The 27093-nt window shown below is 34.6% G+C and overlaps 8 protein-coding genes and 7 non-coding genes across 16 annotated transcripts; 8 read left to right on the forward strand and 7 right to left on the reverse strand.

The window, feature by feature from the left end:
* Positions 1–2123: 2123 nt before the first annotated feature.
* Positions 2124–2261, reverse strand: F55C10.11. The gene has a single exon (NR_069507.1). It is a non-coding gene; the product is annotated as an Unclassified non-coding RNA F55C10.11 (non-coding RNA).
* A 964-nt stretch (positions 2262–3225) lies between these two features.
* 21ur-15365 lies at positions 3226–3246 on the reverse strand. Its single transcript, NR_069508.1, has one exon.
* Positions 3247–5880: 2634 nt separating this feature from the next.
* Positions 5881–6014, forward strand: F55C10.7. The gene has a single exon (NR_069509.1). It is a non-coding gene; the product is annotated as an Unclassified non-coding RNA F55C10.7 (non-coding RNA).
* Positions 6015–8630: 2616 nt separating this feature from the next.
* F55C10.8 lies at positions 8631–8774 on the reverse strand. The gene has a single exon (NR_069510.1). It is a non-coding gene; the product is annotated as an Unclassified non-coding RNA F55C10.8 (non-coding RNA).
* A 309-nt stretch (positions 8775–9083) lies between these two features.
* Positions 9084–11348, forward strand: cnb-1. Of its 2 annotated transcripts, none has more exons than NM_001269388.2 (6): positions 9084–9135; positions 9251–9290; positions 9518–9694; positions 9774–9895; positions 10437–10559; positions 11184–11348. In NM_001269388.2, the coding sequence occupies exons 1-6, from the start codon at positions 9133–9135 to the stop codon at positions 11229–11231; spliced, it is 513 nt and encodes a 170-aa protein (NP_001256317.1). In that variant the 5' UTR covers positions 9084–9132; the 3' UTR covers positions 11232–11348. The 2 variants fall into 2 exon arrangements, with proteins under 2 accessions (NP_001256317.1, NP_001256318.1); NM_001269389.2 differs by lacking the exon at positions 11184–11348 and adding an exon at positions 10678–11168.
* A 1041-nt stretch (positions 11349–12389) lies between these two features.
* Positions 12390–12534, forward strand: F55C10.10. The gene has a single exon (NR_069511.1). It is a non-coding gene; the product is annotated as an Unclassified non-coding RNA F55C10.10 (non-coding RNA).
* On the reverse strand, positions 12434–12652 carry F55C10.9. Its single transcript, NR_069512.1, has one exon. It is a non-coding gene; the product is annotated as an Unclassified non-coding RNA F55C10.9 (non-coding RNA).
* Positions 12653–16446: 3794 nt separating this feature from the next.
* On the forward strand, positions 16447–17695 carry F55C10.5 (Protein phosphatase 1 regulatory subunit 14B). The gene is made up of 2 exons (NM_001392612.1): positions 16447–16631; positions 17374–17695. Exons 1-2 carry the CDS (start codon positions 16452–16454, stop codon positions 17530–17532), a joined length of 339 nt encoding a protein of 112 aa, NP_001379405.1. The 5' UTR covers positions 16447–16451; the 3' UTR covers positions 17533–17695.
* A 1006-nt stretch (positions 17696–18701) lies between these two features.
* col-154 (Nematode cuticle collagen N-terminal domain-containing protein) lies at positions 18702–19871 on the forward strand. The gene is made up of 2 exons (NM_073485.6): positions 18702–18880; positions 18948–19871. The coding sequence occupies exons 1-2, from the start codon at positions 18719–18721 to the stop codon at positions 19683–19685; spliced, it is 900 nt and encodes a 299-aa protein (NP_505886.1). The 5' UTR covers positions 18702–18718; the 3' UTR covers positions 19686–19871.
* Positions 19872–20069: 198 nt separating this feature from the next.
* On the forward strand, positions 20070–22020 carry gtnt-32 (Glycosyltransferase family 92 protein F55C10.4). The gene is made up of 7 exons (NM_073486.5): positions 20070–20190; positions 20234–20314; positions 20360–20491; positions 20535–20643; positions 20746–20861; positions 20904–21614; positions 21660–22020. The coding sequence occupies exons 1-7, from the start codon at positions 20081–20083 to the stop codon at positions 21952–21954; spliced, it is 1554 nt and encodes a 517-aa protein (NP_505887.1). The 5' UTR covers positions 20070–20080; the 3' UTR covers positions 21955–22020.
* Positions 22021–22193: 173 nt separating this feature from the next.
* col-155 (Putative cuticle collagen 155) lies at positions 22194–23218 on the reverse strand. The gene is made up of 2 exons (NM_073487.4): positions 23037–23218; positions 22194–22969 (listed from the first exon to the last, which is right to left on the reverse strand). Exons 1-2 carry the CDS (start codon positions 23196–23198, stop codon positions 22232–22234), a joined length of 900 nt encoding a protein of 299 aa, NP_505888.2. The 5' UTR covers positions 23199–23218; the 3' UTR covers positions 22194–22231.
* A 396-nt stretch (positions 23219–23614) lies between these two features.
* On the reverse strand, positions 23615–23836 carry K03B8.11 (uncharacterized protein; the record flags this gene model as incomplete). Its single annotated transcript, NM_001028856.3, has 1 exon — positions 23615–23836. One exon carries the CDS (start codon positions 23834–23836, stop codon positions 23615–23617), a length of 222 nt encoding a protein of 73 aa, NP_001024027.1.
* Positions 23837–23844: 8 nt separating this feature from the next.
* K03B8.14 (uncharacterized protein) lies at positions 23845–24269 on the forward strand. Its single transcript, NM_001383405.1, has 2 exons — positions 23845–24090; positions 24134–24269. Exons 1-2 carry the CDS (start codon positions 23998–24000, stop codon positions 24230–24232), a joined length of 192 nt encoding a protein of 63 aa, NP_001370263.1. The 5' UTR covers positions 23845–23997; the 3' UTR covers positions 24233–24269.
* Positions 24270–24412: 143 nt separating this feature from the next.
* K03B8.10 lies at positions 24413–24556 on the reverse strand. The gene has a single exon (NR_000584.1). It is a non-coding gene; the product is annotated as a small nuclear RNA K03B8.10 (small nuclear RNA).
* A 1105-nt stretch (positions 24557–25661) lies between these two features.
* nas-16 (Zinc metalloproteinase nas-16) lies at positions 25662–26850 on the forward strand (the record flags this gene model as incomplete). The annotated part of the gene is made up of 4 exons (NM_073488.2): positions 25662–25826; positions 25898–26314; positions 26371–26612; positions 26661–26850. The coding sequence occupies 4 exons, from the start codon at positions 25662–25664 to the stop codon at positions 26848–26850; spliced, it is 1014 nt and encodes a 337-aa protein (NP_505889.2).
* Positions 26851–27093: the final 243 nt, after the last annotated feature.

The raw sequence follows: 27093 nt of genomic DNA on the forward strand, positions 1-27093 counted from the left end.
GGGTGTACATAGATGCTTAATTGAATGAGACTGAGGGCAGAATGGAGCTAAGAAACAGAAAGTTCACGGCTCCGCAGTTTGGTAAAAGACAAGAAGGCGGTGAGTTGAATGTTTATGTTCTGGAGCTGAATGCTACTATGTTTCTTAGAATCAACTTTCGGAAGTAGTTTTTTAAATGAAAACGTGTTCAGTGGAAGTATTTCTTTACAAACAAATTGAAAATAAAAATATATGAATGGGAACATTCAAAACTCCTAAAAATAATTTTTACATCAAAAGCAGGCTTTAGAAAGAGAAACGTCGTTTCCTTGGAAACGTCAAAAAGTTATTGAAGCCCTTGCCAGAATTTTATATCGCAATCGTACCAAAGATCCTCAAAATCTGAGAAGAATTTTTTATATTCTCATGCTCAAATATTCAGGCGGGTGGTTTTTTTGAGTGAAATGACCGATGGACGAGTTGGTGGTGAGTTCTAAAGACTCAAAAAGGCTCCGCCCGCCCCGCCTGACCGGCTCTATCCATTTCATTTGAGCCAGAAAATACGGAGAAATAAAGAAGAAGAATATGAGTGAGAAGTAGAAGAAGAAGATGATGATACCCGACTATGAATATTTTGGGCAGAAAACGAAAACCACCGCGACTGAGTGAGTAAGTAGAAACTCTCAGCAAGGTCTCCTTTTTTAAAGGGGTTATGAATCGAGGGGATCAGTTTGCTGAAGATACACAATTCTCATTACTCTTATTTTTAGTTGAGACGTAATGTTTTAATGTTTGCAGACGAAATCTTAATGCAGTATATTTACTCTGAAAATCCCTAAAATAGAAGGGTTCGATGGGATGTTTACTTCTGTGAATCATAGTAGTGAGTGGGTGAGAGGTGAAGGATCAAAGATGAAGATGGGTGAGCTAAGATAACGAACACAAGATGTTAAGATTATAATAATGAGGGTTCAATAAAAGATCCTGATGAACATCAGGCTTACTTCTACGGCTTCTCTGAATGAGGTCACTCTTTGATTCCTACCAGAGTTTTAGTTTTCAGTAAATATCTGTTGACTTTAAAAAATTATATTCAAGAACTTGGAACAATTTATTTTGTTTTCCAAATGTAGGGAAAAAACTATGATTTGATAATGAAATATATATATCCAGTTATTCTATGTATTATTGACAAAAAACAAAGGTTTTTCAGAAAAAAAAACGTTTAAAACTAAAAATACGGGAATGACTTCAATTTAATACAACAACTTGCACTTTTTCAAAATAACTTTGATAGCAGAAAACATACTTTCTGTAAAATTAATATATCTAACTATATGAGAAACTGTCCGTTGTTGTTGTAGAAAATGTGTCGTTACGTAGAATACGTTATTTTATTCAAGTAAAATATGAGTCTGTTCGTCAATATTTTAAGTCAGCAACTTTTTTTATACGATTTGATTTCGAGTTTAAAAATATAATCCTAAATACTGACTGCGTCGTGGGTTAAGGACGGGTTAGAAGGATTTCGTTGATTCATGTTTATCGCTGGTCATAAGCTTCTTATGACACTCAGGATAAGGTGGTAAAATTTTTATGAGGACAACTGGAATAAAACAAACTATTTTTGAAGTATATTATCAAATCTACACAATTTTTCACTATAAACATACGAATGGAGTAACTTCAGAAAAGTAACCCTGAAAATGGTTTCTATTAAAACACAAAAAATCAGTTTGAGTTAATTTAATTTAATTTAATTTAATAACTTAACTTTGTCCAGGAACACAATTTTTTTCAGGTTTAGGATGTAAAAAAAAGCCTTGAATCAACCTCATCCCGTGTAACGATGACCGAAAAGAAGCTTTCGGAGCACACACACGGGATTAATGAATTTGTGTATGTGTCGTAGAAAGCGTGTTTTCTACGTCGAGATATGTTTCTTGATATCCCACAGACCCTGAATGAATGAAAAACACAACGTCTCTCGGAACTTAAATGCATGGGAAATAATAAAACACGGAAAAAGTAAAGTCTGATCAATGAGAGAGCAGAAATTAAATTGATGAATAGAAGATGAATTGAGCTCTGGAAGCCGTAATTGGAACAGAAAAATTGAAAAAAGTGAAAGTGCGTCGTACTTTAAAAATACTCTCACCCGGTTGCCTCCGCTCATAAAAATTGACAGCATTTGTCGATGGAATTGACATGCACGCCATGAGAGTAGGTGTGAGAAGAAAGCACAACACAAATCTGAAGAATCTCACGCAACTCTCCATTTTCTAGCCACATTTATCATCTATCTATTCAGGAAGATCGTGCTATCTATCTGATGAACAAAGAATCTGGAGAGATCGAGTGGTGTCTGGAATTGCCTCCCTCTTTTTGCGTGCTACTTGACACCCTCCGGAAAAGCCGAGAAAAGGAATAGAGTTCACAAGTGTTTTGGATTTCACATTTTCAGTTATGATTCATTTTTAGAAGCGGAGTGGGGTGAGGACCACTTTATTTTCTATTTTTAGCACGAATTTCGATGAAAATAGAAATGGGAAACAAAGCGAAGCACGTGAGGTAATGATTAATTCAAAACAATTTTTTCTTCCAAAATGCCCAATGGGTAAAAGTTAAATTGAAGTTATGAAAAATATAGCGAATATCTACAATCTCGAAAAATGATCTACGATAAGCTTCTCCGACGCATAAATAAAATTGTCATAACATTCTCCGTCCCTGGAAATCTTCTCAGAAAGAGCAAACATTTTAAAGAGCTTCTCACAAAGTACAAGAACACAAAACACTCTCAATGATCAGTAGATCATATATGCTATGGGAGTTACTTTTTGCTAGTGTGATAGAAAAAAATCAATACCAAGTGGTCGGATTTCATTGAAATCGTGCCATCAATTACTGTATTCATCCAACCAGTATATGTAAACATTTTTAAACAATGCCCAAGATTAAAAAATTTGTGTTATTCAACGGTGGAGCTATACTGCTAAAATCTCAATGTTTTCCCAATCAAAGGAAAAAAACCATTATTTTCAGTTACGATTATATTTTATCACTTAAAAGCGATGGCATATTCAATATTCTAGGATTCCTATTGACAAATTTAACGTCTTTTTTAAAGAAGGAAGGAAGAAATAATGTTATGAAGAAGACACTAAATATGCGCCAAGCTATAAATCACCTTGAACTTTTTGTTTATTTGTATGTATTATTTTATTTTTAAATAGCGTCATCTTTAGTAACGGCCGTTTGATAGTAGCTAATAATACGGAGATGTTTGATTTCTAGAGTCACTGAAACAGTTTTTCAGATCACGCGACGTCATTACTATTCACATAAAAAACAATCATAACTTTGCCACTTCCAGACAAACTAGGAAAACAAACATAGAAAATTATGGTAATTCGTTGCCCATTTGAGGTGGCTGGTCTCTCCACTCAATCCACATACTCCACCCTCAACTAGGAGATAATCTTTTTTTCCTTTCTTAACAAGATGGGAAAGAAAGCGACCAACAAGAAAGGAAGAAACGAACGGAGTACTAAGACGATGGACATGATGAGATTTCAGCACGAAGAAGAAGAAGAAGCTTCTATTTTCTTTCGGTTGGCCTGTGAATGAAAAAAAAAACATAAACATATAGACGGGACATCAGTATCTAAAATCAAGAAAATGGGATTTTACATTAGGTACTTTTGCTGATATATTGGACACGCTAAATTGGTATTGCAAGAAAGACTTACTATTTATACTACTTTTCATAAATTTCAAGATATTCTGGCAAGTATGACTGTAATGATGTTTAAGAGATAAAAACTTAATATTCGGAGCATTCGAAAAATTAGTTTCTCTCAAAAAAATGACAAAGATTAATGATTTGGTCTCGTTAATGTTTAGAAAAGATTTTCAGAAAAACATGCATAAAATATGACCTGTGAATTTATCAGGCATAATTATAAAAAATTTCCAAAAACTATCTGTTTGATAGATTTCGAAAAATCTATGACTCGACACTGTTGTTTAAATGAAACTTTTGAATTTTTTTGTATTTTTTCAAATTTTAATGTTGATTCTTGTTGAAACGTTTACAATGTAAGCTAAACATCACATTATCAAACCTTCCAAATATTGGTCGGTTTTTCTAGAAAAGGACCCATTGTAAGATGACAGAACATTGAATGAGACAGGAAATTGATTCAAGAGGGAAGAAACTCAGGAAAACTTGAATAGGAAATTGGAATGATTGGAAGTGAAGCTCCGTCTCCTACTTTTTCAAATTACTTAGACTTCGAAGTAAGTGCAATTCATTTGAATTCAGTCGGAATGAGATAACTTTTTGTGAGAACGTTTCAAGACTATACTTTTGTTTGAGAACACACTACTGAAATGTACTGAAAGATTTGTATAGAAATTGTTCGTGTTGCAAAAATATGCGGTGAAGATTGCGGTTGAGGAAGGAGAGCAATGATGAGGCGATACAAATTGGGTTGCTCGTGCAAAAAAAGACCTAAACCTCTTTCAAAGAAATCCAAATAGTGGTATCTATTCTTTTCATTCCTGAATCCCACGCACACTTTTTTTTGCAAAAGCCTCTATAAAAAATTCAGCACGTGGAATGCGCCAGAAGGCTTTAGATCAGATTTCGCACCGCGGCACCTCTCTCTAACAAAAATGATGTGATTATTACTATTCTAGACAAAAATAGAGAGCATAGTCTTGGTTAAGTTCATTAGTTCAACATCAAAAAAATCGAAATGTATTAAAATAAAACGAAGAACTCCAGAATAAAAATAAGCAAAATGGGGAATGGGAGAAAGAAAGATAGATAGATAAGGTGAAAACGAACGGCAAACACACGTGAGAGACCAGGCTTCAAAACATTCCATTTGTCAATTGATGATGACTTATGAATAATATTGATGATGGGAGACAGTTTTTTTTTTGAATTATACAATAAAATATATGAACAAAACTTGTGAGAAAAAAAAGTTTTTAGAACGCAAGAATAAAAAAAAATTTAGTCTAAAATTTTAATCGATTTTTTGGGAAAGCTTCTAAAAAACGAGCAGAAAACAAAAGCATTAGTGTTGAAAGTTTTCAAAGGTAAGAGCAACCATTATTTCTGACCTGAAAACAAAAACATTCAAGCTAATTAATGTTAAAGTTTTACAAAAAAATTTTTAGAAATACTTTTAGAATCGAAAAATAAGAAATGGCTTTTTTAAACTAAATATACAAGCCGTTAATAAAAATCATTCTAATTCTCTCATTTCGATTTCAAATAATTTCGTATAAGTCAAGATGATGCCAACTCGAGCTGTATCTGCAATGTCGGAGATGGGCGGCCACTGAATATTTGATGATCCCTAAGCGACCGATTGTTGTGGAAATTGGCAGAAAATAGGATGGATGAGATGAAGTTTGGGCGAAAAAAAGTAACGAAACATTCGACAATGTTGAGGCGAACAAGTGGTCGTCGGTTTCTGTGCAAAGTGAAGAAAAAAGAAAGCTATCGAAATTGGTATTGGTACCGGAAAGAAAAAATAGTGAGCTCGAAAGGATGAGCCAGCATAAATAGAGCGGAGCCAATAGACCTCTTCTTTAGGCTTTTCACTCACTAAAAACTTCTCATGCATTGCTGACAATCTTTTTTTTTCATTTTCTTAGTTTCAACTGTATCATATGACTTCAAGACTTGAGAAGACAGAAGTTAAAATGAAAAAGAAATAAATGTCCTCAGACATCGTGGCTCAAAGAAAAGTGACGTTTGACCAGCTAATTGATTAAGAGCGAGAAGACTTTTTCAAAATTGTATTAGAGACATACACTAGAAGCGATACCCTCCTATACCCTCAAAGAATGTCACATCCGATTAGACTGTGTGCTTACTGAAGTGAGGAAGTCGTCCCAAAAATGAAAAGAAGCAAAAGCTAAAGGCGTCCGGAAAGAAAATGGGAAGGCGCTCTGAAGGAAAAGGTAACTTCTTGTGTCCCTGAAAATTCAATAAGGCTATTGTCTGACCCAATAGGTGAGCAGAACTTCTTGGTTCCAAAGTCCACTTGTTCCCTGAATTGCTTAAAGGAGTTGACAAAAAATGAGGAAAAAAGGGGAAAAGTCTCTGGTTACCACGTCTTGTGGAATTTTTGATTTAACCAATCCTCAAAATAATTGGTTGGCACACGAGATTGCTTATGAGTAAGTAAGAAATGAGATATCATATTTCAGTGTACAAGACAGATTTTTGGCCGAGTTTTTAGAAACTGACAAGTTTTATTGGGTTCAACTGAAACGGGACCCAAGGGGAAATTTTGGGATGGGAATGTTTTCAAAAATGCCGGATATTGGCAACATTCTAAAAAGATGAATCGAGAAAGAAGGAGATGCCGAGGAAAAAATGGCCGCAGTTTGTATTTAAAGGGAAGTTGAGCAAACCACGAAAACCTCACGTTTCTTGAAACATTGCAGAATAGATCTACAAAAATATAGATCTACAAAAAATGGTCACACAACTACCACCCGGAATCAAACATCCCAGGAGACAGAAAACGAGGATATAAATTGTTATCTGATGAAGACGATGATGCGATTTTGCACATTTCTAGTATGCTTCAAAGACCTTGAGATTCAATCTTTGACTGATTTGGTTAGGTGGCTCAGCTTCTAAAAACTCGCCGGTTTTATAAGAAATAGTGCAGTTCTCTGAAAATGAAAATTTAATTAAAAAATATGAAATATGAGTTTGCAGTTATTTATAAAATATTCAAACACATCAATAAGAAATTAAATTTTAAACTTTGAAAAATAAAATTTGAGTAAGTAAAGTAAGAAAAAAAAAATGTAAAGTGTAACGAAACTGAAAATAATTCTGAAAACAGAAAGAGTTCAGCTGTAAATAAAAGTATTACAACAGTTTTTTTCCATTATTTCAGGTTACTTATTGTCGGGTATATTATAAATGTTTTACAATAGTTTTTCCGCTTCTGTACGTTTTAAAATGTTTTTATTTAAACTTTAATAAAATAACAAAAATGCCAACATACCTTCCTACTAGACATGTATTATTCTCTTTAAAGATGACTGATGCTTTAATTATAACAAAATATCTCATAACTCGGGTCGAATTATGTTTTTTAGTTTATTTTATATGTTCTGGGCCTACATAAATAAGTTGCTCACTAAAAATATTGTCTAAAACGGCACAGTTTCCTAATTCATTTCAAGAATAATGTGATTTCAAACAACTCCCCGGTTTTCCAAAACTCAAAGTTTCATGAAAATGCAAAGACAGATGTTTTAAGTTGCTGTCGTGAGTCATTTGACTGAATTTCTCAAATACCAGAAGTATTACAATTTTATGCATGTTTCAGAATTCCATTCTACGTGATTTCCTTAACGTTTTCTTGAGAATAGTCACAAATTATTTATATCGTAAATTATTAATGCCTGTAGTTTTATTACGTAATATTGATAACCGTATGACGTACATATATTTGGTAATGCATTGTAGGTGATTTTTTCAAGCTAGTTTTACCAGAACTTTTTCAGTTTACCAGAACTTTTTGCAAAAATGATCCTGCAGGTTTTACTTGTGTGTTTTGAAACTTGTGGTCATCATGGGCACATTTATTTACAGAAAATTCTCCTCTGAACCTAAAATAGCACGTAATAGGTAAATCAAAAAATAATAATATCACTCGTATGATTTACTATCAAAAACTGATGGGAGAGTTTTCTTACCATGGTTGACATAACACCAGGTCTAGAAAGTTTTAGGCATCTACCAGCCTCACATCTTCCAGTTAAAAAAATAACATAGATTTTTCAAACTTATTCAGATCTAACAATTTGTGAAAGAATGATGAAGGTTTCAGTTCTAGTAGCTGGGCCAAAAAGTTGTTATATTTTATAAATTGAAACTTAATCTGTGTTTATCTTTAGGCCACACAGTAATCGTTTCTTATTGTTAGTCAAATAGGAAAATATAAAATTAGAATTATTATTCATGTGGCTGACAATGATTAATCGATTAAAACATTTGGGGTACATCTGCTATATAATAGTATTGTATTTCCGAACCGCTGCATTTGAGATATCATTGCCTATAATACAAAATTGCTATGGTTTTTCAAACAAATGTGCACTTCATAAACTGCGACATGTATAGAAGTTAATTTAACACATAATTTTTCTTTTGTGATTGACACTCTAAAAAATTGATAAGAAGTCAGCTGTCTGTGTTGGTATTTTAGAAAAAATTGCATTGGTCATCTTAACATTTTTATTGGCCACGATTTCCTATAAAAACATCTTCGATTTCAGAATTGAAATATTGCATCGAATTATTTTGGATTTTTCCAATTTCGATTGTAAGAAAGAAAAACAACCTTAAATCCCCTTCCAGTTTTCTGTTCCTATCTTTTTCATATATTCCAAGGCAATACTGATCTCCAAATGGCTTTCTTTTTTCAATTCAAGTGCACACATGGAAAAAATCTTCCGTCAAATATCGGATCTTTTCATTTTCTCCAGTCATTCTCTTTTCTCCCAGGAAATTGCGCCTGCATAGAGTTTGTAATTATTCAGCGCCGCCTTCCACAAGGGCTCGTCGAGCCCGAGACCAGTTGCATTTCTGCAAGAGCACATATTCCGGAGAGACGCCACAGCGGGGGTGGCCTCCAGGAGCCGCCTATTGATCGCTGTCGCATTTTTCTCTGCGTATCTAATACTTTATGGGTTATGGAAGCACTCTTTTCCATTCCTCATGACTTTATACACTCTCTTAGTTCACTTTTTCATCTATTGCCTCATATTTCTATATACTATCTCTTCTCATACTTATCAATTTCTCATTCAAACCTGCTGTTTCTCTTCTTCTCATTCGTTTTGCCGTCGTCGTCGTTTTGCCTTGTCGACCACGACTCCACGAAGTGAAAACACCGTCGTCTTCTAGCTCACAAATTAGTTTTCTTGGATTTATTTTTTTTTTTTTTTGAAAATTTAAATTGTTAGTTTCTTCTGGTTTTATTTGTCGGGCGATTAATACTTATCGATGTCATTAAAAATTAAATAAGACTTTACATGATTTCATTTTTTCCAGGCACCAGTTTCCCAGTTCTTCAGAACTCAACAACACAGCCGATCAAAATGGTAAGTATTTGATTTTATTTACATACACTGCCCTATTGCAACCAAAAAAACTACCTGTACACTTGTTTGCTGTACAAATACATTTAAAACACATCATATTTTCTGACGTTTTCAGGGAGCCGACGCCTCACTTCCAATGGAAATGTGCAGCAACTGTGAGTTTTTTGAAAAAATTACTTATGTGAATTTTGGTGTATATTCAAATCTCTAAAGAAATTTCTTAAGGTTTCATGAAATAAACTTCTAAAACTAAAGTGAGGAATTGTTTTATTCAGATGTCAACATTTCATAAATTGTTTTTTTCACAAAAAAAGATTCCGAATTAGTTTTAAAGTTCAAAACCAAATTAAAAATTCCAATATGAAAACTTTTTTGTTTTCAGTCGATGCATACGAGTTGCGTCGTTTGACCCGTCGTTTCAAGAAGCTTGATGTCGATGGCTCAGGCTCACTGTCCGTTGAAGAGTTCATGTCTTTGCCGGAATTGCAGCAAAATCCACTTGTCCAACGGGTCATTGACATATTCGATGAGGACGGAAACGGAGAAGTCGACTTCAGAGGTGACACTTTTTTGTGGTTGTTAAATCTTTTTGAAAAGCTTCCAAATTTGTTGCCATTATCTGAAATCAATGTTTTCAGAGTTCATCCAAGGAATCTCACAGTTTAGTGTGAAAGGCGATAAAAATACGAAATTGAAATTTGCATTCCGCATCTACGACATGGATCGTGATGGATTCATCTCAAATGGAGAGCTTTTCCAGGTGGGTATTAATGTGTTGAGCAGCACGCAACAGAGATTATCCCATCATTATGAAAAGCTTAGTGGGATGTCTGTATTAAACATCTTAAGCCTAGTATCATCATATAAATGTACTCAAATAAAATAAAAATTATTAAAAATAATTTTCACAACATTTGGCAAATTATTACCAAATGAGTTGCCTAATTGCAGAAACATTTGAAAAATTGCTTGACAGATGTCAATATGTTTTCAAGCTGGATGTATTTTTTTTCGTTCCATTTTCGCAGAATTTTTGAAATCCCGATGTTTAGTTTTTTTGAAAAAAATTTGTTGAACAACCTAGCAACAATGAAATCCTACAATTTTTTTCGATTCACGGTAAGAATGCAAAAAGAGAAATATCTGGACGCACACGTGTTGTTCCGTTTTTCATGTGTTGCCAATAAGTTTCTTGTGAACTCAAAGTTTGCAATGAAAACGTTTATTTAAAGAGCTGGAAAAACTAAAAATAGCTATTAACACACAGTAAAATATTAAAGTTTCAAATTTTCACTTTCAAGGTGCTGAAAATGATGGTAGGAAACAACTTGAAAGACTCTCAACTCCAACAAATTGTCGATAAAACTATTCTGTTCCACGATAAAGACGGTGATGGAAAGATCTCGTTCCAGGAGTTTTGTGATGTGAGTTTCTTGATTCCATCTTTTTCTCATTTTTGTATCTGAATTGAAGTGAAAGTGAAGTGAGCTTCACTAACGCGTGGTGATCAACTCAAAAATCCTAACCCAAAATACTCTTCAGGTCGTTGAGCACACCGAAGTGCACAAGAAGATGGTGCTGGAGAACATCTGATTCCGGACACCAAAACCTATACAGCTTTAACCTGCTTTTTTGTTCAAAAAACATGACTTTCTAGTCCATTCAATTTTTCATCTGAATTTAGCCGTTTTTCCGATATGTCCCCGTAGCTGTCACTTGTACATGTTTCCCCAACCGATTTCCCCTTTTTCTCTTTCTGGCTCTCTTGCTCTTTGATCTATGCTGAAAAAACTATATTTATAAAATAAGGTTTGATTTAAATATATTCTTCGAAAAAATTCCCATTCGTCAATCTAGTCAATGTTTCCCCTTGCGCCGTGAGTTTTATTAACCACGTTTTGACGTTTTTAATTGTTTTATTTTCATTTTTAACAAGAAATATATTAATTTTGTCTAATTGTCACTAAAAGTCTATATAAATGTCTTGTAAAATCATTGCATGCGGTGCTATTGATGAAAAAGAAACTATTTTGAAAACATTGATTCAGGTGGTCGGGACTTTGGATATTCACGAAAAGATGGTCGTCAAAGTATGATCAGGTGCTGAAACGTCATCATTCAACATCAACACAGCTTTACAGCTTCACCCTTGAATCTCAATTCCTGAAACCTTGCAATGTTTTCTTGTTCTATGAAACGTTTGTTTTAAATAACAAAACATCTCAATACAGAAAAGATGTACATAGAATGTTTAGAGAAAAAAAAAACTGGAGAATTTGTTTAAAAAAGTTTTTTGCACATTTCATGTCAAGTATTCAAAAATTAGCAAAAATAGACTGCTAATCATATGGCTTCAAATTATCAAAATATCCACACCTTGCGTTATTGCTAATGTTTCATTCTCTGAAACCCACAAGACTCAATGGCTTTCGTAGAATTTTATTTTTTGGCACTCAAAAAAATTATTTATCACTCTCTCAGTCCGAGTTCGAAAATGACAAACAAGTTGTGGACTTAAACCAAAATTTGGAAACTAAATCATATATAGGGAATTTTTGCAATTTTCTCCATTTGCAACTTTTTTGAATAATAGTTTTTAAGATGAAGAGGGTTTAAGATGAAGAGGGAAGGGTTTCTATTTTTGGAGTTTTCATACGTATGTAAAATTCTTCAGAATCTTGATTAAAAGAAAAATTCAGATTTCGACAGGTATTTTATTTATGAAATAGTAAACTTTAACAAAACACAGAAATCCAAAAGTTTTTCAACTTTAATCTAGACTTAATAGCTAACAAATCATACACCAAATAATAATTAATCTTCATAAAACTTTTCTAATAATAGGCTTATATCTGGACATTCTTTGTTCGAAGTTGAGATATTAGTATAATCTCTTTCTGATTTTCAGATTCAAAAACTCTTTCAGATAGAAGAAGAACATTTTCAGTTTCAATACTCTTTCTTTCAGAAAAGTTTGTTTTCGGCAATACTAGAAAATCGAGAAGAATGGTTCCCAATGGTTCCCAACGAAAAAAAGTTATTTGAAATAAAACAATTGAAAATCGAAAAAAGCTAACGAAATCTGCAAACAATAGAATTTCGATTCTCTCCAAGTTTTAAATCTTTTTGTTTACGTTTTTGCAGTTCACCTTCTTCACCTTCTCCTCGCTCTTTCTCCTACCAAAAGTCTCAAGGGCGCTAAGAGATATGTATGTCAATATTTGAGAAATGTATCGTTTCTGTATCGAATTGTTTTCACCAGTCAGTTCAAGCAGTCCGTTTTTTCTTCATTTTTACTTTCCACTTTTGAAGATTCTGTAAATCAAATCTGATTGTTAAGTAGACAGACGAGAAGGAAAACTTCTCTTCGAAAAACAAACTGAAGAGGCGAGTTTTTGCATTTTTAGAAGATATAAAAGAAAAAAGGAAAACAACATTTCATCAGACATAAAGATCTGGAAAAATCAAGAAAACTTCTGGATAAAACTAAAAGCTTTCTCTACCCCACCCTTTCCAATTCTCTACACTCACCTGAATCTAAAACACTTTGTCAAGGCATTGTTCCTTCCTTCCGCCCCCGTACTCGACTCTTCTAATACCAAATGAGCCCTGACAAAATCCCATCCCGTCAATCATGTCTGATGGGACTGGTTATATTTCGAATTTTGATTCGAAAAAAGGCAGATGCTCCAAGAAAAGGATTTCACTTCATTTGGTTAGTCTACTTTGGATCACTTAGCATGGCGGACGGCGGATGTGAAGTCACAATCCAATTAAACCTCAATAAATGCCCCCTGGGATCATTGCTCATTTCATCTCGTGTTGCTTTTTTGCTTGTCTCTTCTTGTATCTATCTCTACATGATTCATTTTCTACTCCGTTTCACTTCTTTTCATTTTTTACATCAAGTCGAATTAAAGAGCTATTTTTGAATGTTATTTTTATTCAAAAATTCGGATTCATCAGTCAAGTTTTCATCCTGAAAACCAGAAACCACTGTAAAGAAAGACAGGTGTTTTGGGTTTTAGCAGTGACCTTCACTATGTATTTCAAAAAAAAGATACAGGTGCAGACGTTAATAGTGTTTAAATCTGTCGTAAACCTACTTGTGGATTACTATGAGGTCACGATGACCACTGGAATGTCTGTATAAAGTTAAACTCCCAGTTCCGAAGTTCAAGATTATAATAAAACTGGAACGCCAGTTGTATTGTTTCTCTTATAATTATAATTTATCAATTGAACCACAATTTTTGCAAGTAATTTGGAATATAAAAAGAAATATGGACCATCTTCTCGACTTAATCAAAAACTACTTTGCTTACGAAATGGTTAGTTGTATTATTGAAACGTATGCACTTAGACGTATGATCATTCCTTCTCATAGAGCCTGACAGAAAGTAAAAAGTAAGCAGTGTGTTCATAGAATGAATCACTATCATTCTATCACCTCACATTGAAGTTTCTTTTTTTGGAAAATGTTGTTTCAAGTTGAACGTCATATATTTTTTATTTTCCACCATTTCTATTCAAATGCAGTGTATTTCAGTTTTTGAGTTTTTATACATTTCATTCATATTCAAAAATCTTTTCTTTCCTTCATATTGAAAAGGGAGATGAAACTTGAAAACCATACTGTAACTTTTTTCCATGCTGTTATAAGAAAAATCTATGTTAAAGTAACTATATTTCTAAGAAACTGCTCTGTTTTTTTTGCTTCAAGCTTGAAGCACAATATTAAAAATGTTCACCGAACCGAATTTTGACACTGCTTCAAACGTTGTTTTACATGCGTGTATTTTTGATTTTCCGCAGCTTGGAAGTATGCAAAATACTTTCAGTTTTTTGCCAAACATATCCAGCTAACTAGCTTTATCTTCCAATACTAAAAAACTCAAAAAGCATCAGCTGAGAAGTCGCCAAGCAAGAAAAAAAGTAAAAAAGGAGGAAGACGTACACTTCCTCCATTTTCGTCCTCTTTGTCGCCAAAGTTTCAATCAGAGCTTTCCTCCTTTATTTCTTTTTCTTTCCAACTCGAGATTTAATGGTCCTCTCCGAGAGTTTGTGACGTCTTCTTGTCGAAAAGGACGACAAAGACAATTGATGATCCTCTATTTCTCCATCGCATCCATCTCTTCCTTCTTAGCCGTACATCTGGTCTTCTATTTTAGGCTCAATAGGCGCTATTTCCATTCCATCTCAACTACTCAACTTGGTTCTCGGTTTTCAATTTTACCTAGAACTTTTTACAATTCATTCTTCACGAGAATCCTAGTTTTTTGTTTTTTTATAACTACACGTGCATTGTTTTTTTTTTTTTTTTTTTGGTTTTTTTTTTCTGAAAACATTTTTCCATTTTTGGCTTGCACAAAATTTTAATCGCTCTATTTCTGAAATGACAAAATATCATAACGAACATTTTCAAAAAATTTAGGATAACATTGAACTTTTAAAAGCTTAAATTGCAGCTTACGATTTTTTTCATTAAAACCTGTATTGAGATTGTAACTTGATATGAGCTGTCATTTCAAACATACCGAAAATCAATTGAAACATTTGCAACAATGAAAAGTTCAAAAAATCAGCGGAATTGCGCAACTTTATTGAATTTACATACACCTTCGAGTTTCAACCTGATTTCTAGATTTATGTTCAGATTTTTATATACGTTTTTAATTTTTCATGAGTAATATAGTCTTGTGAATTTTTTGTATTCAACTACATAAATTATTTCTTAGAACTTGTCACTTTTGAATAGTGTTTTATTCTAATTAACTTCCTGATAATTCGAAATAGAAATCTTGAATACTTAAGGACATAGGAGTAAAGAATGTAGGATAAACACTGGGAAAGTTATTTTTTAGAAATAATTCTTGTTTTCAAAACTTAAATATTTTGTAAATAATGCCTGCTTTTTTGATAATTCCTAATAATAACCTAGAATTCGATAATAGCTTGCTGCTGTGGTTGATAAGGTTTTTCTGAAAACTTTTTCACTTGTGTGAGCTTAAGATTTTTTTGACAACTTTGTAACACGTTGATTGTTTGAATTTTCAAAACCGCTATAAAAAAATCTTATAATAAAAGTTGTATGGTTATTACGGATTGTGTCGGATTTTTTCTCAAAAACTAAGATTCCTTCGTATTTCACTTTCTTTTTGTACCGGAGGTTTCTAATAAATTTCTACTTTCAAGTAATGATTCAAAAGTCATATGACACTTCAACATTGTTGCTCTAGAATTTTCTTTCATTTCAAGGACCTTTTCCTCCTTTACTATTCTCACCAAAAAATTGAACAATGTTTAATTAATGGCCGTTTTCCTTTTTGTGCCCTCCACAATTTTCGCTCTTTTCTTCCCACATATATGTTACATGCAGAAGCCAACCCATTTTGTGTTGAATTTCGTTCGGTGAATCAGCCCAAAAATAACGTCAACCGGGACGACAAATTGTCGAACATATATTCCAATACAATTTTTGTGTTGTTTTTCAATATCTATCTTTTTTGGCTATAAAATCTAATACATATTTTTTTGTCAATTCAGTTTATTTTATTTTTTAAAACGTCAAAAACCGTCTGCTCGGTAGATTTCTGTTAACGAAAAGCCATCCAAAAAGTAGAGGCAATGAGGAAACAGAGAAACTTAAGAAACCTACCTAAACCGGCGAAAATCGACCAAAATCATCAGAAAGAGGGGAATCTGATTGACAAACAACCCATCGAGAAAAGCGAACACACCTTTCCTTCTTTTCCACATATTTTTGCATACATTGATCACTTCTCGCATCATTCTCTTTTTGATCTGTTTTAGTTTTAGTTTTTAAGTTTAGATCGCCATGTGAGTCTGTCTGGTTTTATGATCATTTTCAATAGTCTAGAAATTCTAGAAAAAGTCATTCCCACAACAAACGGGTAGGTATTATTTATTAACGGAATGCCTCGGCTATTTTTCAGTTTTTCGGTAAAATTCAGTCTGTCTTGGCTAGCAGAAATTTTATAGAAACTTTTAATTTTGGAAACAAGATTTGTTAACGTATTTTTCAAATTATAATTCACAGAGTAGCAAATGAAGTTAACATTGTATTTTTTCAAAAACTCAAATTATCACACCCGCAGTGTGAAGCGAAATTTCCAACTAAACTATTCAACAATTATTAAAATTATACATCTTGATTTATTTATACATTTTTATATTTCAAAATTTTCTTAAACATATACATTTTGTAGATGCAATCCTATAATCATTTTTATTTTATTTCCTTATCATTTTTTTGCTCTTTAAAATATATGTATTTCATCCAACCAATTCAGAAAATGCCATTTGGTGAGAAACATGCTCGTTTTGGAGATTCAAAGTCCCGAATGGAAGATCGCAGTCGTGTACTAACAATGAAATACGGGAAACATCAGATGGCACTGATCCGGAAACGAATGAAGGTTGAGAACTGGATTGAGACTGAAGTGACCAAGCTATTCAATGGGAATGAGACTAATGTAGGTTATTCATACAGTTGCCATGTATATTAAAAATGCCTGTCCACCTGTACAGGTACCTGTCAATAGTCATGACATGTTATGAATATCAGTTGTCAGTTAAAGTTTACCTCACAGTCAACATCGCCCGTATCGTAGACTATCAATCAGGCATTTTGCTCGCAGTTCTGAAACTTAAATTCCCTAGTTCTTCAATAAGAGTATGTACCTAGCTTACATTGTTTCCTGAAGATTTTAATTTTCTGCAAACAGTGTTCAAAAACGCAAAGGTAACGTTGCACATAATTTCTCATGCGTATTCAGTTTCAACTTTTATTTGAACATGACTTTCTAATTGTGAGAATTGAAATGAGAATTTAGTTTTCAAATTTAAATTTTTATATTTTTCTGAGCTGTAACATCATAAATCAAAGAAAATTCGGATTCACGATAACAAATACTGTTATTAGTTTTGAACTAGGCGACAATTTTAGAATAGACAAAATACAAATGTTTACAATTTTTTTTGTGACAATTTTTTTTCGAAAACATCATTCTCATATGCAGTAAAAAAGCTTAGAACGAAATAAATGAATAAATTTTTTGCTACAATTCAAAGGAAATGCTGACGGATGAGATGATCCCTGTACGATGAAGTTTTGGGAAATTTGAGAAACTTTCTTCAAGAATCCTGTTACACTGAAAGTTATCAGACAACACCACAGTTTTCTATATGCTTCTACAATAAGTCTTTTTTTTTCAGAACGTGGATATCGATCTCGACGTGATTCAAGATATTGAAGATGTAACTGGGAAAAGAAAGTTCGCATTCGAGCAGCTTCAAAAGGCACACTGTCCGTGTTCAATGGACAAAATCATAATGTTTCTGGATGAACTCATCATTCAACTCAATACCCTCTAAAACAGCAGTTTATCACTTTCAGTTCACTTGTCAAAAAAAATTTTAAAACATTTCCTAACATAAACTTGATTATTATTTTCGTTATCTTCTTTTATTTTCTGTAATAATATTTTTAAAATACCTCTGAGTGTGCACATAATAAACTTTATTTTTAAGTTTTTTTAATCTCCCTTTAGTTTTTTTTGCGGATTTTTTGAATAGTTTCTAATACGCCACAGATAGGATATATTTTGGAAGAATCGTCTAAACAACTGACGACTTTTTGTATCGCATCCGAAAAAAGAAAGAGGTGACTAATTGGATTTGATGCCGAAATAAGAAGGAGTAAGCTTTTCGGTGACATTGAATGCAGTGAATTCAACCAGATGAATACTAAAACTTCAAGGTTATTCGGAAATAGAGATTGAAAAAAGATGAAAGGAATGATACTAAAGATTTGAACGCGGTATAATGATTTTCCTATGACGTAAATGTACCTGAACATAGATGACCTGGAAATATATTTGAAAATAAAGAATTTTGAGTGAAATATATTTCCTTAGGCATATTTTGTGATTTTCGAATACATCATCATTGTACGGAACGTTCAATTTGTCTGTCTTCAATTTGAGAATGAACAAAAGCATGAAGGTTACGTAACGGAACAAAACATCAAACAGTATATTGAATTAATCATGGCTGAATGAATTTTTAAACATGAACCTCCAGTAGTGGTGGTCTTTTTTTTCAAATCTACGTTCCAGGTATCCGATCAACTGGAATTGATAAGCAATTAACAAGATGATATGTTCGTCCTTGGAGCTGATTACGTTTACAATCTATGTTTTCTCGAATGTTTTGTTTTTCCCTCTTTCACAACTTGATTTTTGAATATTTCTAGAACCATACGTCAGCCAGGAATGAGTATACATATTTCAATTCAAATTGGCGAATACACAAGACACAATAAAGACACTGTACTTGCTTCTGCGCCTGCCATAATAAGAAATTTCACTTGCACTTATATGACTTTCATTCCGACCGCCAAGAAAAGAAATAGAGGAAGTGAGAAGTTGAAGAGGGAGGATGAACAGCGGGCGGTGCCAACGATGACAGTCCGATGGTGTAATATTTGAGATGTGAAGAAGAAGAATGGATGAGTATAAAAGGAATGTCTACTCACAGTCAAATTGTCAGTTCTTCAGACATGGAGTTCGAGCAAAGAATCAAAGCTTATCGCTTCGTTGCCTATTCGGCTGTTGCATTCTCTGTTGTTGCCGTTCTTTCGGTATGCATTACTCTTCCAATGGTTCATAACTATGTTCACCATGTCAAGAGAACCATGAATCAAGAGGTTCAATTCTGCCGTGTAAGTTTGTTTCTTTTTGCATTTTGATCACAATAATTCCGTCTGATGATTCATTTTTGTTGTTTAGGGATCCGCCAAGGATATCTGGACTGAGGTCAATGAGCTCAAGAGCATCCAACACGCCAACAGAACCGCCCGTCAAGCTGGATACGATGCTGGAGTCAATGGAGGATCTGCTTCCGCTGGAGGATGTGATGCTTGCTGCTTGCCAGGAGCTGCTGGACCAGCCGGAACACCAGGAAAGCCAGGACGTCCAGGAAAGCCAGGAGCACCAGGACTTCCAGGAAACCCAGGACGCCCACCACAGCAACCATGTGACCCAATCACTCCACCACCATGCCAACCATGCCCACAAGGACCACCTGGGCCACCAGGACCACCAGGACCATCTGGAGATGCTGGAGGCAACGGAAACCCAGGATCCCCAGGACAAGATGGACAGCCAGGAGCTCCAGGAAACAAGGGACCTTCTGGACCAAATGGAAACCCAGGAGCTCCAGGAGCACCAGGACAACCAGGACAAGATGCTCCATCCGAGCCAATTACTCCAGGAGCTCCAGGACCACAAGGAACCCCAGGACCACAAGGACCACCAGGACAGCCAGGACAACCAGGACACGATGGACAACCAGGAGCTCCAGGACCAAAGGGACCAAATGGAAATCCAGGACAACCAGGAGCCGATGGAAATCCAGGAGCACCAGGACAATCTGGAACCCCAGGAGGAGTCGGAGAGAAGGGAATCTGTCCAAAGTATTGTGCTATCGATGGAGGAGTTTTCTTCGAGGATGGAACTCGTCGTTAAGCAAATTAATTTTCAAACAAATAAATCATTTTCATTTCAAAATATGTTCGTCGTTTGAAAACTTTATAATATCCCAATTACTTGTTGGATCGTTTCTGGCAATAGTACTGTATGGACTAGAATTGCAACACTTATCATAGTTCGTTGCAAACTCATCAGTAGAAAGTTTTTATCAAGCTTTTGCTTTTATAGCATATGATTCTTTATTAGTTTTAATCTGCTTTGAAAATTGTATTTTCTAATTTTATCGACCTAAATTATTTTTTTCAAAATTTTCCTGTTTGTTGATCGCTATCCGAACATTTTGAAAAAAAAGCTCGAGAACGAGGCCGAAACTTTTTTATTATTTCAAATAATCTCCGTCTGGACTAGCTATTTTTGAACGACTATACACAATGATTCCACGGCTACCTCGATACTTTCTAAAATATTTTATAATTTTCACATTTTTCTGTGTAACTTTTTGTTTTTTAAAACTTTGTCTAGGTGAAAATGGAGTGGAAAAGTATGTCTTAAAAACCTGTGAAGCAAATATCCTTTTTTTTCAGGAAAAACCACAAAACAATTGAAGCTTATCAATATACACACACATTCATTCATTCAGCTTATTACTATCCAAAATCGAAATCGTAAGAGATTTTAGGCATTAATTTTAGATTGTCTCAAAATTCCAGACTCGGTGAAAATGCTGTTGTTCTCGTTACCACAATGAATAAGAGAACAATGTGGAAAATTCTCGATTATAAAATTAATATGATAGGGACAAATCAATCCACACATCACACCACGAGAGCATCTCTTTCCACGTATTTTTCAGACTAGCTAGCATTTTCAAATTTATATTTTCAGAGAGCATCGAATTATTGAAAGATGTGATTATATGTTAATTATTGCTCAAACAAATTCAATCGACAACATGGATAAACTAGAAATTGAAGCTGAAGGTGTTTTAGTAGAGGTTTGTTTCAATGAAAATTGTGCCACAAACAACTTATTCTGTTAAAAGTTTGAACAATTGGTGAACATCAAAATTTCTTTGACACCAGTGAAAACTTTTCAGATACCATATAAAAAGCCCATTTACATCGCACCCAAACCTGTAATATTCTGTGTGTCCCCGCAGTTTGCCGCTGAACAATGGCAAACATTCTTAGTTCAACTTCACGTTTCAAAAAGGTTATATTGCTATTAAAGAATCTAATTAAAACATTTTTGAAGATATGGTGCACACCTCCAGCTATACATTGTTTCAATGGTTGAATCTTATTTTAATTTAATATCAGAATATGAGAAAATGGGATTGGTTTCTATCGAGCCATGGCTAACTATTAAGTTTTCATCAACCGATGGCCCATATCTTGAACCAAATCGAAACGTCGAGCTTAGAAATCAAGCAGGAGCACATACAGATTGTCTTTTAAAATACAAAGAATCTGCAAGTTTTATTGGGAGTCTTGATATGGATGACATTCTCATTCCAAACAATGCCAACTCGTATTACGAAGAATTTGAAAGAGAGTATGCTGGAAGCCAATTCATTAGTGCTTTACATTATGATAAATACGATTATAAAACAATCAAAGTATCAGAACTTCGATCTCAAAGTCTATCTGCAATTGTAAAAAATGCTGAACGTCTTTCAACCAAAGACACAGGAAAATCATTTGTTCGACCTGAAAGGTTTAATTCGACATGGAGTCATTGGTCAAGAGCAGCTCAAAAGAAGCCGATTTATTTGGATGGTTATGAGAAACCAATACTTAGAGAATTGAAAACGATATCCAACAACGGAATGTTTCATTTAAAAAACATGTACTTAACTGAATTCAATGATCTAGGAATCGGTCAAATTCCACTGAACCCAACTGATAATGTTACTCAATTGATAGAAAGAGAACATTTAGCAGAAATTGATGCCGATATGAAGAGGTAATACTATTATAAAATCTATAAACAACTTTGAATTCAATTAAGAATGCTCTCAATGCCATCTATCTCGAAACTTGCTGATAGTTTACCCAAAGAGGAATTCTACATGCCAATCATTTTCAAATGCTACAATGAATCTTTTTATCACCTTCGAGATACTAATCAAATGCGTCCGGATATTCTTTGTGTTAATGCATACAGTTGTGATCTTCCTCAACAAGTTGGCAATCGATGTGTTCATTCAGATGCCACGTATCATTCGGGTCCTCCAATGTGGCCAATATCATTTCATTTTGCAACAAATTCATTTTTCTCTAGAGATATTGGATGTTATCAGTAGCTCATCTTCTTAACTTTGACCGTTTAGTGAATAGTTGAATGTCGGCATTACTGTCATTCTGACCAATGTGAATAAAAAATCCAATTACATGAATCAGCTGTTCAGGAAACAAGGGAAGGTCAAACAAAGAAAAATTTACTCACTTTTTCAGAATTTCTTGAAATTCTGAATCATATATTTTTCAATCATTTTGTTTTGAACATAGGTGGAGGAGAGTAGTGTGATGTAAAATATGAGTTGAAATGAAAGTTGTTTATTCGATTGAATAAGGTTTGAATTAACGACGAGTTCCGTCCTCGAAGAAGACTCCTCCATCGATAGCACAATACTTTGGACAGATTCCCTTCTCTCCGACTCCTCCTGGGGTTCCAGATTGTCCTGGTGCTCCTGGATTTCCATCGGCTCCTGGTTGTCCTGGATTTCCATTTGGTCCCTTTGGTCCTGGAGCTCCTGGTTGTCCATCGTGTCCTGGTTGTCCTGGCTGTCCTGGCGGTCCTTGTGGTCCTGGGGTTCCTTGTGGTCCTGGAGCTCCTGGAGTAATTGGCTCGGATGGAGCATCTTGTCCTGGTTGTCCTGGTGCTCCTGGAGCTCCTGGGTTTCCATTTGGTCCAGAAGGTCCCTTGTTTCCTGGAGCTCCTGGCTGTCCATCTTGTCCTGGGGATCCTGGGTTTCCGTTGCCTCCAGCATCTCCAGATGGTCCTGGTGGTCCTGGTGGCCCAGGTGGTCCTTGTGGGCATGGTTGGCATGGTGGTGGAGTGATTGGGTCACATGGTTGCTGTGGTGGGTGTCCTGGGTTTCCTGGAAGTCCTGGTGCTCCTGGCTTTCCTGGACGTCCTGGCTTTCCTGGTGTTCCGGCTGGTCCAGCAGCTCCTGGCAAGCAGCAAGCATCACATCCTCCAGTAGAGGCAGATCCTCCATTGACTCCAGCATCGTATCCTGATTGACGGGCGGTTCTGTTGGCGTGTTGGATGCTCTTGAGCTCATTGACCTCAGTCCAGATATCCTTGGCGGATCCCTAAACAACAAAAATGAATCATCAGACGGAATTATTGTGATCAAAATGCAAAAAGAAACAAACTTACACGGCAGAATTGAACCTCTTGATTCATGGTTCTCTTGACATGGTGAACATAGTTATGAACCATTGGAAGAGTAATGCATACCGAAAGAACGGCAACAACAGAGAATGCAACAGCCGAATAGGCAACGAAACGATAAGCTTTGATTCTTTGCTCGAACTCCATGTTTGAATTCAAGATAACTGAAGAAAATGTCTGTCGATTCGACTTTTATAGGAAACATTTCCAAGGTTGTACTATGGGCGGAGGTATTGCAATTACACTTGGCAGATGCAATTACGCAAAGAAAGGAGGAAGTGAGAAGAATAGAAACTGGAAACAAGACCGGGTGAAATGTTGATAAGTTTGTTGGAAAAAAACTTGGATCAAAATGAAAATATGAGTCTGCACGCGAATTTTTCAATTATCTTCAAAATCCAAATTCGAAAAAATACAATATTTTTCAGAGAATTATTCGAAAAATGTAGCAATCGTGATGCAAATGACTTTTGGGCACAAATTCAAATTATATTTGAAGTCGTTATCAAACTTTATATTTTGTACCAAAATAATAAAATCATTTATCAGTTGGCAAAAACAGTTCAGTGATAAATTCGTTTAGTAGTCGCTTCTCCGACATCTTGGTAGGTGACGTGAGTTGGAGGATTGCCTTCTGGAGACAAAACACTTCCTGGAAGATCGGGCTTGTCCTCAACGATAATTTCTCCATGATCAATATAGACTGCAGAAAGATCTTCTTCGAGGCGAAGAGTCAATCCCGACAAGAAGATTGTGAAGAGAAGAAGGAGGGAAACCAATTTCATTTCGATTGTATGAATCGAGTTACTGTACACAGAGTCTTATATTTTCATCGAATTTCTCATGATTTGCATTTAAAAAACGTCAAACTTTGAATAATGCTAATTGTGAGAAAAGCTGGTAGTATAAAATTGCAATCTGGCTGATAAAATCAACTGACTCAATCATGCGTCTTCTCTTCCCTTTATTTGTTCTTCTTCTCGTGGTAACTTCAAGTTTCCCGACTGGTGTTATCTCATTGGACGAGCAAATCGGAAAGGTTTTAGAATATTCACTTAGAAGTACAAACAAAATTATTCCAGAATGCACCTTTTTCCAAAAAAGCCGTCTTCGATTTGCCTGGGGAGATTCAACATGCTGGTGTGACGGGAGATCCGAAATTTGTAAAGCAGGAACAATGAGTTCGTTATTTTCTGTTGTTGAATAAAGTTTGGCATATAATTGTATTAGAACATGCAAAAAGTTTTCGGCTCATCGTCGTTAACTAAATGTATCAGGAAGGTAAACTCATTTCAGTCCATTTGAAATTTCTTGAACAAACCACAAGTAACCAACAAAACAGAAGAAAATTTGAGAAATTGTTCTGCCTCCTGGAGGCGTTCAAAAATTGCGTATGCCACCCATGTTTCAGGGGACATCGCGGGCAATTGGGAAAAGTTTTCAACCAGCAATAAACGCACCTCGGCAAAGCCTCATTGGTCACGTTATCGCCCCAGCGCAAAGCTAAATATGGCAGAAAATTGAACGAACACCTTTCTCATGGTGACCGGACATCTGGTGGGTTCCGCCAGTGTGCATACCTTGTGCACAAGATGGGCGGTACAAAGGAGATGATTATGTTCAATTGAAGGTTGACACCTATATTGCAAAGTTAGTGAATAAAATTATTATTCTTATTATTATTGGATGATGGCCAAACGAATTTGAAATGTAGTTGTTTAACTGCTAAACGAAAGAAAATAAATGAATTTCGCAAAACAAATTTTCCGAAAATATTTAATCTCGTCACAAGACAATATTTTCTCCCAATTTTATGTTTTTTTCCAAGTCATTCCAAACACAAGTTTATTTTGTGGACAATTGGATGTGGACAAGTGAACACTTTCTAGAGAAAATGTTTCAAATTGTACCAGTTTCGAGATTACGTATTTTTTATATTATAATACTCTTGCACCTCCTTTGTTCCAATTTGATCGTCAATGTCTTGACTGTCTCTAGTTTCATCAAAACAATTTCAGATGAAAAGTGCGTTTCAAATAATTCTATGTATAGTCAAGTCATAGCTGGATCAAACTAAAAAAAACCGAGAAGCGCTGTTACAGTGTAGAAGTAGAGGAACAAGAATCATATGAAGAAAACGGTATATAATACTTTTTTAAAATTATTTTTTCTTTGCATGATCATTGGGTTTGAACTATCTGAATATTTCCTCCTGCATAATCATGGGAAACTTGTTTAAATTCAGCTTGAACTGTATAAAATATCGTTCTGAAAATCTAGAAAAATCTAAAATGTTTTATCAATATTTTTATTTTCATCTGACACTTTCAATTGTTCTCATATATGGATCAGATATTGGAAAAGATGCTAATGAACATATGTCCAGCGTTCCAAAAAAAATAATTATTGAAGGTGATATTTTGCTAACGAATGAACAATTCAAACACCTTATGAAAAGGAACCCGTCAGAAAAGACAAGTAGTGACTAAATTATTTTCTCCACAGTGGTCCAATGCTAAAGTATTTTATTGTAATGCCGATTCATTCAGTAAGCTCCAACTCAAAAAGTTAAAATTAAAAAAAAACTCAGATACTGTAAAACGAAAATTAATGAAATTTGCTATGAACTTCATATCTTCACAAACTTGCGTTACTTTCGAAGAAAACTGTACTATTTCAACGAGAATAAAATTTGTTGACAGTACTTTCTGTGCTTCATATGTTGGAATGATTAACAGTGTACAAGAAATTTATTTTCCTGACTGGTGCATGCGGGTGAGTTCTTGCATACTAGGTTTTGGGGAAATCTTACACGAAAATAACTATTTTAAATCGAATATTTTTAGTTTGGATCCGCCGTTCACGAACTAATGCATGCATTGGGTGTTCTGCACACTCATGCTCGTTTTGATCGAGATAACTTTCTTAATGTAAATCTGAACAAAGATGATGAAGACGACAGCAATTTTGAGATTGTTTCTCCTCCCTTTTCTATAAACGTTGTACCATATGAGTATGGAAGCACTTTGCACTATACAGCCGATGTATCGGGAACAAATTCACTTCTTCCGAAACAAATGGAATATTATAGAACACTAGGAAATCGAAGAGTTACATTTTATGATATGTTAACTATAAACACTGCATACAACTGCAAATGTCCAAGTGAATTATTGTGTGCAAATGGAGGATATACAAATCCGTCCAATTGTTTGGAATGTATTTGTCCATTGGGATATGGAGGAGTGTTATGTGATCGAGTAGTTAGTTTATTATCTGAATTAGTTTCTATCGGTATTTTTAAAACTGTATTTTTCAGGTTGCTTGTAGTGTCCAGTTAAGTGCAGATTCGTATTGGAAAGGATCCTGGATTTCTGTTGGAAGTAGTGTTTTGAGAGATACTACAGACCCCGTTAAAGCGTTTATCTCAATAAATGCTCCGAAAGATAAAATTATTGAAGTTAAAATTGTGAAAATAGAAAATTTCTCGTGTGACTCTGGTTGCAATAATAATGGAGTGGAGATTAAATACATGGGGGATCCAAGAATCACTAATCCAATGTGGGTACTTTCTTCAAGTCATCGAATAACAATTAAAATTGATTACAGTATTTGCTGTGAGAATCAAGTGGACCCATCCAACAAGGGATACAAAGCCAAGCTGAATCCACTTTTGATTAATATTTATACATTTCTCGGGAAAAACAAAGTGACCTTCCATTACAGATATGTGAATGAACGCTTGAGTAGCTACAATAAAACCACAAATGGATATGATAACTATGAATATTATGCCTAAATTTTCGTTTGGTGATTTGTTCTGAATAAAATAATAAAGTTTCCATACGTGTGTCATTATTAAACTGGAAAACATTTTTTCTTGCAATACCTTCACATACAACAACAATCAATGAATCAAACCAGACTTTCACACTGATCACACTCGACGAAATGTTCAAATTTTTGGCAACAGATTTTAATAACGTGTGAATTTCTATCGATTTGCACGCTTGTGTCCAGTTTTTTGTAGTACCTACTAGTT

Source organism: Caenorhabditis elegans, chromosome V, assembly GCF_000002985.6.
Source record: "Caenorhabditis elegans chromosome V".
NCBI classification, from domain to species: domain Eukaryota; kingdom Metazoa; phylum Nematoda; class Chromadorea; order Rhabditida; family Rhabditidae; genus Caenorhabditis; species Caenorhabditis elegans.